Below are 12,954 nucleotides of genomic sequence, written 5' to 3'. Positions count from 1 at the left end.
CAACCCCCCCTCGACATTTTTCGCGACTACTCCGCCGCGCGAAATTTTTTGACCGCGCCGTTCGCTGACTTTTTACTTTAAAGTCTCGCGCATCTTTTGACACCATTTTCACGAAAATCGTGCATACCGTTACGACGCCGCATAACGTTTTATACATGCCTGTCAGACCGAAAATGGCTCAAAAACGTGATTTTGTGTATTAAGTCTACGCAAATGGAGTTTTCTCTTCTTATTCATAAAGATATGATTATTTTCACTTTCATAAGCTGAAACTAATTAATTTCAGCATAATTATGCTTGAAATAGGTTCTGTCATAAATTTTGTAAAAAAAAAAATGGTAAAACAAAAGGTCGAAAAAACAAGGAAATACATAAGAAATTCATAAAACAATAAAATACATAAGAAATTGATTTGGATACCAAATTATTTTTTCAAGTACATTGTTAGGAATGCTACAAAGAATGTTTTCACCAAAAATTAGGATTCTAGGAGCTTTGATTTCTGATTTAGAGCAAAATGTATGATTTTATGCATAATTAGCATAATTAATTATTATGACGAAAATTTCCATTTCTTTTTGTATAGCTTGGTAGATTACGCCACAGGTAATGCACGTGCCAAATTTCATGGCGATTACGTGGTCGACGGCCGAGATCTCCTCCGGGGGGGGGGGGGGGGTTGAATCAACCCCTCCCTGGCCACAGAACACCCAAAAAAGCCCGGCCTGGTTAGGGTTAATATGGGTAATGTGATGATGCATCACAAATGAGGAGTGTGACTCAATGATTTTTGTGACAGCCAGACAACTGTGGAGGACATCTTGGAATGGCCAAAGAATGAAACACCGAGTGATATCTACTTGATTACTTACATAATGAAACATACGACCCCCTCATATTTGTATGACTTTGCGCAAAAAGTCACTGATCTACTAACAATACCATTTGATCTACTAACAATACCATTTCACTTAACAGCATGTACATTTAGGGGGAACACTTCCCTTCCAAGAATACATCTTCCCTACATGTACCAAGAATGTTCCAGCAGATGTATGCAAACCCAGTGCAACTCACCTTGTGACCTTGTGATTGTTGAAGCACTGCTGCAGACTGTCCCCTAGCCGATGGTGAGTCAGGCTGTAACGGATAAAGGCCCTGCCCCGCCCAAGGGATGTCTTCACCTGCAAAGGAGAACATTGCTAGTTAGGGTTGGGGAGTGACTTCCCTGTTGTAGTGCCTCACGCCACACTTTCTTAAACTGCTCAACAAATTTACTTACACAGGAAATAAATCAATGAAAGACATCAACATTATTTTAACACTCTTGAGCATTATATTCTACTCAAATCTATAATGTTTATCAAAGCATAATAAATTCAAAGAGTTCTAAAATGTGTGGTGTGTAAGGGCCACTGAACAAATCTTCTCTGTGAAGAGTAAATTCCTCATTGATGCTGACACTGATTATGAGGAAAAGTCTGTAAGCCAGCATACCCCAGTGGCATCTTTTCCCATGTTCGAATCTAAACAAGTTTATGCATTTATTCACCTTAAAATGGATTCATTCAATAGCAACATACTAGTGTTTCATACAAAGAAAGAATAAATCGGGAACTTTATGTATTTACACACCATCAAATAGAGGAATTGATACTTCATTCAGAAGCAGCTGAAAAGCTTTGAAGTCATCCAAATTATGTTCAATTACTAACAGATGAGGGATACTTGCCTCGCTCTTTCCTCGCACAAAATGAATGCCGTCATTGAGACCCTTAACTTTGTAGAGGCACTGGTAGATATAGTCCCAGTAATCCTTCTTGCCGGCAAACATCCCAGATCGTGCAGAAGCTAAAGGGTTAAACAGACACTCACAGGTCAGTCATTCCTGCTGATCACACTAGACTCCCAGTGCAGGAGACAGTCCAAAGAAGAATCTTTCTGTTTTACAGTGCTACGGACTCGTACTGCTCCCTTCCACTCCCTGAATGACACAACTAGTTTACACATGTAACAAATGGGTTGTCAACCTAAACTCAAAACAGGCCGCGGAAATCAATTCTTGCCTTCCACAGAATATGTGACTCGCTACAACAAAAGGATCCTAAAGTCGATGATGGGTGAGCCGAAAAAATCGAATTTGAAGTGAGATCATCAAAATCTGTCAAAACATTCGGATTTCTGTTTTTGACATAATTTTGTAGTCTAATGTATCTTCTATCATCTGCCGAAATTTCGAAGCTAAATGATCAAAGGAAAGGCAAGAAAATAGCATTTTTCTGGGCCATGATTTCTGACTTTCAACGGAACAGAAACGTGTCCGAAGATTTGGATTTAGCGCCACAGCTAGACTCCACCCCTAGCAATGAGGAGGTGATCTAATTGGTCAGTGCATGACATCCTGGTTACTGATTGGTCGTGCGTAGACCACTGGCGCTAAGCTTGAATGAACATCGTGGAGGTTGTCAGGAGCGTGCCTGCTACTGTCAAACGGTGAAAACTGTCTTGCTTCCCCTTGATCTCAATGATAGCATCAGAAGGAAAACTTGGAAGGCGGTTTTCTCAAAATGTTGATTTCCTAAACCACTCGACATGCGCTAATAAAATTGTCGATATCTCCACAACTGAGTACTTTTATGAGTCATATTATATATGACATGAAAGTGGAAGAGTAAGGGAATAATGTCATGTCATGTTCAGAAAATTGTCCTCCCCCGACTTTCGGATCCTTTTGTTGCAGTGGGTCACATATATATATATATATGGTTGTTGACTGTTTGAAGTGTTATTTCCCCATATATCAGTCCCAAAGTTTCAAGGTTGGAGGGTAAAGGGGGGGGGGTGGCATCACTTAGGGCATTCTAACATACAATTTAGAAAAAACAAACGAACAAAAACAAAACAAAACAAAACTCGTCTACGAATCTTCTCCTGTATGCAAGAAAGGAGGACAACTTCATGAAGAAATTGATAGTGCTACAGAATACCTTTATATGAATATTCCACTCATGTTATTACGGCTGCATATATTTCCACCACATCCATAGTACTGATGCATTAAGTACAGAGAAAGTCACAAAAAGATAAAATTTCTGTCCTGCTACAGTGCTACTGCATTTTTAGTTTTTCAAGCTCTAAATTTGCAGTCATGATGTGTTTAGTTTGGTGTAGAATCTCTCTCATTCCTTGTAATGAAATCTTGCCTTCAATGATAATGTACATAGAATTCAACTTGGTAACAATTTCTTGTGCTATACATTTGTACCTTACAGATATCTTAAATCTGTCCCCACCCCAAAACAAGGCAATCGCCAAATTGTGTCTCGCCCATTCGCGTACAAGGAATTAATATTTTTTATAACTCCCAGAAGTCAATTGACCTGCTTATGACCTTTGACCCTGTGGTGACCTTCAACACCCTAAGGGACATTTACCATCCAAGTTTGGTCACAAACAGACAAAGGGATCAAAAGTAATGAGCCATAATCGAAACGCGCCATAAAAACTTAACATTGGGCCCTAAAAATTTGTTGACCCCTTTCTGTGACCTTTGACCTTGTGATGACCTTTAACTTCCCAAGGGACATCTACCGTATAAGTTTGGTCACAAATGGACATAGGGATCAAAAGTAATGAGCCACAATGAAAACGCGCCGTAAAAACATAACATTGGGCCCTAAAAGTTTGTTGACCCCTTTCTGTTACCTTTGACCTTGTGATGACCTTTAACTTCCCAAGGGACATCTACCTATAAGTTTGGTCACAAACGGACAAAGGAATCAAAAGTTATGAGCCATAAACGAAATTCACCCTAAAAACTTAACATTGGGCCCTAAAAGTTCGTTGACCCCCGTCTGTAACCTTTGACCTTGTGGTTACCTTCAACTTCCCAAGAGACATCTACCATCACCCAAGTTTGATTGCCATTGTAGCAACATGTGCTGAGTTACGTGTGATAAGAGAGTCTTGCAAGTAAACTTTAACGTATGACCTCAAATGACCTTTGACCTTATCCTGTGACCTCTTTCACTGCACCATAACATCAAGGTACCCCCAGTGCATCCATCACCCAAGTTTGATTGCCATTGTAGCAACATGTGTCGAGCTACATGTGATGAGAGTCTTGCAAGTAAACTTTAACGTATGACCTCAAATGACCTTTGACCTTATCCTGTGACCTCCAATGGCACCATCACATGAAGGTACCCCCATTGCATCTATGACCCAATTAGGTTGTAATCCAAGCAACTTATGTGAAGTTATTTGTCAAAAGAGAGTCTTGCAGGTAAACTTTAACATAGAAAAGAGAGTCTTGCACATACTCTTTAATATATGACCTCAAATGACCTTGACATCATTACATGACCTCCGACAACACCATAACATGAAGATACCCCTAGTGCTTCTATCATCCAAGTGTGGCTGTCATTGCTGTAACAGTTGCCAAGTTATGCATCATAAGAGAGTCTTGCAGGTAAACTTTAACATTTGTGACGGACGACAGACGACGGACGGACGACGGACGACGGACGGACGACGGACGGACTCCATTTGGATCCCTTAGTCTCGCCTTTACCTCCGGTGGGCGAGACAAAAATACTCACCTACAAAAGAAAAAAAAATAGTCTCATTACCTTCTTCAAAAGCTAGTTTTAATGTTGTAGCATCTTATAATCATATAAGGAATCATGCAAGATGTGCAGAGTGCTTAAGCGAGCGAGCTCAACATTCTTACGCTTCATATCAATCTGCAGCATGTACTCCAACTTGGCGCAGAGCTTGTGGAGAGGGACACTGTCATCAGTGATCGGGACCTGGGTGTCAGCATACTGCCTCTTCAAGTCCTGGATGAACTCTGATGAAAGCAAAGAGTGGACATGGTCACAACAAATCTGTCCCCCATCGACCCCATTCTTCTACACCCGTGTAAGATCCCTTTAATACTGTACCTCAATCCATTGAATGACAGTCTAATCTTGCATACATCAAAAATGACTGGTAAACAAGAGGAAAATAGTTTGCAGTAGATCTCAATTGTCTTTTTTTTTTCCCTTAACCATTTTAAGACAGACTGATTTTTAGACAACCAGCATTTCCCATACATGTAGACACTTACCAGAGTATACTCGGGACTCGTCTTCAATGGGTTAACATACATTGTACAGGTTGTGAGGACATTTGTAATGATTTGTAATGCATAATCTCGACTACAAAGGGGGATATATTTCATATTTGTCACTTATTAAAATATTTTTTCTTGCAAACATTAATCCTTCAAAATAAACATAGGCAATTCTTCTATTTTCAGTTACATAATTAGAGTCCAGTTTGTTTGTTTTTAAAATGGACTTCATGTTGATAATTCTAAAGTGAAAGGCAATATGGGATGAGGGAATGCTAAGCTGCGAAGACTTACAGACATACCGTGATTGGACACATAAAGATTTAAGTGCCATGATTTGTCCATGCAGATAATGATACCTAACTCATATACTGGTCAGATCATAAAATATGCATCATTGTCTAGTTAACAATCAATGAAAGACCAGCAAGTTGGAATTGAAAACCACGCATCTGCTCTACTAATGTAAGGTATATGTCGTTACACTCTGCACTATACTGGCATGTGTGTCAAGATTGCATTCTGTGAGTATGGCATTAATCATGTCCTTGATTTTGCATTCCATGTTATTTGTTAGTTCAGGTATAATACACTGCAGATGGGGTCATGCTGGCTCTACTTGTATATCAGCTTCCATACAATCAATACTTCAACACAAGATGCATCGGCAAATTTTCTGATGTGATCACAAAATTATTGTTTGCACCTTTAACCCTAAAAGGGCTGGGCTTTTTTGGCTATGCTGAGACTGGGGGGTGGATGGATTCCACCCCCCCCCCCCAATTTTGCATGCGTGAGACCCACGTCATAATCTACAAGATTGTGTCATAAGATTTTTTGAAACAATCAATTTCTAATTTTAATTAATTAATTATGCAAATTAGGCTCAAGATCATATTTTAGCCTAATTAAAAGCATTGAGAGTCTAATTTTTGATCTGTAAATCTGTTTAAGCATATATACAACAATTGTACATCACAAGAACTTCCAAAACTCATTTCAATTCTTATGTATTTTATTGTTTTCAGAATTTCTTCTGTATTTCTTTGTTTTTCAACTTTTGTTTGTTCTTTCTTTCATTGGAAATTGTCACTAACTACTTTTCTACCATAATTAGCACAAAATTAATCAATGAAAGTGATAAATTGTAAAAATAATCAGGATTTTATGACTTTCATGACAGAGCACTGTTTTCCATAAGAAACCCCCCCCCACCCCCCCCCCCCCCCCCCCCCCCCCGCCCTTTTAGGGTTAAATCAAGTAACGTAAGTAGATGACGAAAACCATGCAGATGATGGAAACCAATCTATTCACTGCTGAATATTACAAATAAATGAACTCGTTTGCATCACAGAACCTGGTCTGAAACTGAATTTGAAATGGTTGATAAGAGCATTTACATGTCACAAGCCCATATACCCATGTAACATAAAACATATTACCTGTTATCTCAGAAATGATCTTTGGTGCTCGTCCGAGAGCCATGGTTGGGTGGTATTCTCATGAAGAGATGACCTTCTGTGAAAACGAAATGAATGAGTTGTTATTGAGTGCAAGGAATTCAGTGATTTATACTGCAAGCAGGTATGCTGCAAATTGAGTAAACATCTGTGGTACACTTTTGGTAGATTCATAAATATTTAGGCTACAGTTACCACAAAAAATATTCCTCTCATTTGCCCAAATGGACAATTTGGGGCAAGGATGTCATACTTTTAATGACTTAGTGCCCATTCAAGTTGCCTTTGCAAGCAGTACGTGGGTTTGTTGCACTCCAAAAGCAACTACAAAAGAATAAAATAAACGAAACTAAAATAAAATAAACAATATTATTTTAGTGAATTTCTAGAAGACTTTACATGCAGAATGTTTTTCAATCCTTCATTCAGTTTGATACAGTGCATAACAACTACATATTGTTTCACACTGGTAAGTCTCCATACCACTCATTTCTTATCACACATCATGCACAAAGTTTGCCACCTTTTGGTTCTCCCCACACCCATCTGATGAGTTTGCACACGTACACGCATTTTGATTATTCCTTGGTTGAACTTGACGCACTGTATAGTGTAGTATCATTAACACAGTACGTCAATGACAATGCAACATACCTGGTACTTGATCGCTGCTTCCGCAGTATCTTACTTTCATAGATCAATAATATATTACCATCCCCATGATGATGGTATGAATACTCCAAAATTTTGACAGACTTGGTCTTTTGGGGATGCGTACATTTGTAACATATTTAGTGTGGACTTGACCCGGGCGCAGGGCGCTGTAACTAGTAACCGACATGTACGTGTTGGGGTCGCTGTTGCGGTTAGTGTGGACTATGGTTGTATTTAAAATGTTTGTGGGTTTAGAACTGTTACAGGCAAGTCACAGTTGAACGAAAGAATCTTTCCCCTAGACTACAGCTAGAGGGTCTAGACTGGGAGGTTTCGCTCATACATAAGTATCCCCGATGGAATCCCATTTTCTTTGCTCAATTTTCCACTAATACATAATAGTTGACACAAATAAAGGGTACCCTGGCAGGCCGATCCAGAATCTACAGATAAGCAAAGAGGATGCACTTGAGAAGTTGTCAAATCTGAGTCCATCCAAGTCACCTGGTCCAGATAAAATTCATCCACGGGTTCTAAAAGGTCGGTAAACCCAAAGAACAATGTGGATTGAGTGAAAGCAGCAACATTAGTAGAACACATCAGTGAAAGTTTGAGGAAAATCGGACAATCGATGCAAAAGTTATGAATTTTTAAAGTTTTGGTGTTGGAACCGCTGAGTGAGGAGACTACTAGAGGCTATGACGTATGAGTGGACAACGATACAAAGAAAATATAAAGGAAATTCAACAAAAATTCACTTTTCTAGAATCATGAAAGAGCAATGGACCAACCGCTTTCAGAAAGCAGGGGGAATAATTGCTACCCTTAACATATGTCAATATCAAGTTGATGGAATTTGTAATTTTCATGAAAAATTGATTTTTGCAGAATTTTCTTTATATTTTCTTGGTATTGTTGTCCACTCATACGTCATAACCTCTAGTAGTCTCCTCATCCAGCGGTTCCAACATCAAAACTTTAACTAGATATATCGCTAAGGCTACTGATATGCCTCCGCCATAATGCATGGTTCTCCTAATAGGTCTATAGTACAATGTCTTGACAATGTGTGATGACAGTTTCACACAATTGGCAAAATATTAAAATGACAGGTTTGACACAAATGTGCTGAATGTTCACTTTCCTAGAACTAGGTTCAATTGGATGAATGATTAAAATGTCAGAGTGCAGGTATTTGGGGAACTGATGATTTTTACTTGACATTTGACCCTTTTATAAGTTTATGCATTGAGTAATTTTCAAGGTATTGAGAAAAAGTATAATTTCAGTATTAAATGCGAAAATAGCATTATCTAAACCTGGCCTTTGACCTTTGACCTCACAGTTTCAAAGAGAATCACTGTTAGGTTGAACATGCATAAATATGTAAGTTTCATGATGATACCTTGAGTTACTTTCGAGATATGGAGGAAAAAGTGCAATTTAGCACTTTCACTTGACCTTTACCTTTTGACCTTTGACCTTTTGGCAAGGAACTTCCCCAAAAATATATATTGGGTAATACATGCCATACATCAAGTTAAAGAAAAAAAAAATTCAGGCATATTGCATTTTAAGGAAAGTAGTGATATTTTGAGGAGTTGATCTTGACCTTTGACCCCCTGACCTTTGACCCATGACCCCCAACTTCCCTAGATAATCACTGCCCATCGGTACAAGCATATATACTAAGTTCCATGAAGATACCTTGAACCATTTGCGAGATATGGAGAAAAACATGAAATTTCATTTTTTTTCCACAAAATAACCTGTGACCTTTGACCTTTGACCCTGTGACCCTAAAATCCACACAAAGTATTATCCCCCAAGGATATACCCTCATACCAAGTTTGATGTAAAACCACCACACGGTTCTTGAGATATCGACAAAAACAAAACGGGACGGACGGACGTACGGACGGACGGACGGACGGACGACCCGAAAACATAATGCCTCCGGCCACTTCGTTGCGGAGGCATAAAAATTCATAACTTTTGCATCGATTGTCCGATTTTCTTCAAACTTTCACTGATGTGTTCTACTAATGTTGCTGCTTTCACTCAATCCACATTGCTCTTGGGGTTTATCTTCCCTTTAAGGAAGCAGCAGAAGTACTAGCAGACCCGCTGACAACAATCTTCAGTAAGTCTCTGGAGGACAGTATGGTCCCAGATGGATGGAAAGAAGCACATGTTTCCACCATATTCAAGAAGGGCAAATCTTCCAATCCTGGAAATTACCAACCAGTTCGTCTGACATCTGTGGTTAGCAAAATAATGGAGTCTACCATGAGGGACCATGTAATGGGATTCTTGGAAGAGAACGAGCACCAGCATGATTTTCGTCATGGGAGATCGTGTGTGACACAGTTATCGAGGTACTAGATACATGGACGAGGATGCTTGATGAAGGCGGAGGAGTAGACGTGGCCTACCTAGACTCTAGCAAGGCATTTGACTCGGTCCCACATCAGCGGCTAATAAAGAAAGTGGAGGCCTTGGGTATCCGTGGGAGCATACTGAGCTGGATCAGAAATTTCCAGACTGATCGTACTTAGCATGTGGTGGTGAATGGGAAAGAGTTATTGTGGGCAAGGAGTCACTAGTGGAATCCCGCAAGGAAGCATATTTAGGGCCATGTCTGTTCATGATGTACATACAACAGATGACCTTCCTAACAATCTGAAGGGTCATGCAGAGATGTTTGCGGACGACACGAAAATATTTGCCCAAATCAAGGACACACAGGATATTGATACACTACAAGATGACTTGAACAGCTTGAGTGACTGGGCAGAGAAAAGGCAGCTGAAGTTCAATGCTGGGAAATGTGGTATCATGCACTACAGCAAATGTATGAAAATGATGGGAAACAACATTCTCCTAACATATCCTGTACGACATAAGAGATGGAGTAAAACGAACTAAAATCGAGACAAGAGAAGAAGAGAATAATCTAGGAGTAACATTTGACCCCACACTGAAATTCAGCAGACATGTACCGGTGCACGTAGAAAGAGTGGCAAATACAGGCAATAGGATTGTGGGCCTTATCAGAACTTAGGACTTTCGACCAAATTGATGAAGTTATGTTCTCACTCCTCTTCAAAGGCCAAGCATTAGTGAGACCACACCTTGAATATGGCAACTTGTGTCCGGAGTCTACAACTCAAACTTGACATTTGATATTTAACAGCACCATAGAAAAGGTCCAAAAAAGGGTAACAAACATAAAGCCTCATCTACATAATCTGCCATATGCTGAGAAACTAGAGAAATTGAATCTGCCTACTTTTGCCTACAGGAGACTAAGACTAGAGGTCACAATTATGATCCAAGTCTTTAAAATTATGAATGGCATTAACCCGCCTTTACCGACACCAACTGTTCTAAGCTTTTCAAGACAAAAGATGAGAGTTTATATATCTTTGTGGCCACAACTTCAATTCAAGATCCAGAAAAAACATGCACGTTTCAATATCAGAAAAAATAACTTCACTCACGAGTCACAGGGTAGTATCTCACAGGGTCTCAGTGGAATACGCTACCACTGTACCAGTACCAACGTCAGCAGTGGAAGCAACAACAGTTAACAGAATCAGGTCAGAAGTTGATGCATTCCTGTCAAAGAAGTATGGTAGGGGTACCACCTATCGGCAGGAGGGTACCTTCCCACCGGCACCCTGCGTATCATGGCTGTTTGCGTATAGAACGCGAAGGTACGCACGGGATTAAGTGTCATTAGCTATAAAGACAATAAAAACGAAGAAACGAAAATCAAATTCAAAAACAAACTAACAAACCAAGCTAAAAATTACACATCCGCTCAGTAACGACGCGTGGCTGTGAAATTCATGTGTATTACCTAATACCTATGCTGTGAAATTCATGTGTATTACCTATGCTGTGAAATTCACGTGTATTACCTATGGAGGGGAGGGGGTGCCGATCGCAAGGTACCCTTTTTAGCTGCGGGAAGAAAACGGAACGCACGCACTAAAATTGCGCTATTTTAAAACGGAGATTCATAATCAACGAGACGGTCACGACATTCAAAACTGCAGTATTTATGGCATATTTGAGGTTAACTGCGACAGCCGCCACACGCAGTGTGGCGGCTGCGCCGTGCTCCCATAAAAGATCTTCATGTTGAACAAACGGGTGCCTTTGCGGCGCTATATTTCCTTCATTTTTCAACAGAAACTACTAGGAATACTTACATGGGTTGATGAAACCTAAATGACTATCATCGGCGACTGTTTGATGCATTTCATTGCTTGTGATGCACAAAATGATGTCTTATAAGCAGCTCACCGATGTTCACAGAATTCACAATCACTTGCACAAGCGCACAGAATACTTGAACTATAACATAAGCGAAACTGCGGGGAAGCCGCCAGGACCGCGCCTGGCGGCGCGGTCTCCGGGGCTAATTTAAGGTAAGAATTAGGCGAATTTGTGTTATATTTTTAGAATAAACAAGCTACAGATCCTTAGCCTAGGGTGACGATAGGTGGTACCCCCAACCCTACAACAAATTCAGATACAAGTACTTTGCTTGACCGAAATATCGGTCTGTATCTGGTCGTCGGGGATATGTTCCGCAGAGACCGCGTCTGGCTTCACGGAGGAGAGCGATAACGTCAATTATTAAAAGACTCCTTCTGACAGACGGATCTTTCTGTCTAACCTTAATACTTTGCAGAGTAGCAGTCAAAACTGCAAATAAGATTATAAGAAGTCAAGGCAGACAAGTTTGACACACAGAGGAAAGTTTGCTGGAAGTGACGTGAGAGAGCATTACAAGACTAGCACTAGCAGTAGTATTGTGTTTCCAAAGCCTGAAACTATTAAAGGCCCGACAAGACAGGTGAATACAGCACGCACGGCCCCACGGCACGGGTGAAAGAAAAACTTTAACTAAATTTACACTTTGCCGTGACTTGGGCCTGGGGATCTGTAGCAGTCCCACAGTGGAAATGACAACAAAAGCACTGATAGTGATAGTGATAACAGTCAGTGTAACGTTGCAAGTTGGAGCTAGGTCTCTAATATTTTACTCTAAAGAGTATAACCCTTACAAACATATTATCATTAATAGCAGCATTCATATAACATTGCATAAATTACCAGTTCCAACAGACCATAGTCCATACATTACCTTACAGCGTGCAGGCGTTAGGCTTGTTGGTGATCTCGCACAACTGTTTGACCAGTTTGACGTAAGGCCTATGTATGAACAGTCAAGTGCAATTCTGTTACACACGTAAACTTACTCTCAATGTAATTCTCCGTCTCCGAGTAGGCATCTACTTGTAACTTGCTAGAATTGCTCTAGCTCTGGCGCATGGCGGCGGCGCGTGGGACGATTATGTTTTGAACATAAGTACACTACCGTATTGCGATTTTTCATCGACAATCACAAGTCACGGCATACTTAGTACATACTCAAGTCACGAGAAATCGCGATCCACCCCTTCGTTGCATACATCCGTGGACGCTACGAGGATCATAGGATCGGATGCTTGTGATAAAACCATAACAAATGTTCCATGGGAAATCCCGTGCATGCAACACACCTGCGCCGTCGTAAATGTTACCTGTGTATACTAGTGTAGGGAGCAACCTCGTAACCAGTGGAATATGATTGGCCTACATCTAGCGACCATGGAGTACAAAACGGCACAGTATCGCAGCGAGGCTCGCACTTTGCATCAG

At 40.3% G+C, this 12,954-nt stretch overlaps 1 protein-coding gene across 1 annotated transcript in view; it reads right to left on the bottom strand.

The window, feature by feature from the left end:
- LOC139730582 (uncharacterized) overlaps window positions 1–12,718 on the bottom strand; it is a 51,197-nt gene extending 38,479 nt beyond the window's left edge. The window contains exons 1-5 of the mRNA XM_071641436.1: window positions 12,513–12,718; window positions 6,565–6,640; window positions 4,736–4,855; window positions 1,733–1,851; window positions 1,078–1,184 (exon numbers count right to left, since the gene is read on the bottom strand). Coding sequence (XP_071497537.1) covers window positions 1,078–1,184; window positions 1,733–1,851; window positions 4,736–4,855; window positions 6,565–6,607 — 389 coding nt within the window. The 5' untranslated portion in view covers window positions 6,608–6,640; window positions 12,513–12,718. The remainder of the gene's footprint in view (window positions 1–1,077; window positions 1,185–1,732; window positions 1,852–4,735; window positions 4,856–6,564; window positions 6,641–12,512) is intronic.
- Window positions 12,719–12,954: the final 236 nt, after the last annotated feature.

This window comes from Diadema antillarum, unplaced genomic scaffold (assembly GCF_040938485.1).
Source record: "Diadema antillarum isolate AM-2024a unplaced genomic scaffold, OU_Dant_1.0 seq00000321_RagTag, whole genome shotgun sequence".
Classification (NCBI taxonomy): Eukaryota; Metazoa; Echinodermata; class Echinoidea; order Diadematoida; family Diadematidae; genus Diadema; species Diadema antillarum.
This window is presented reverse-complemented; position numbering and strand designations above follow the sequence as displayed.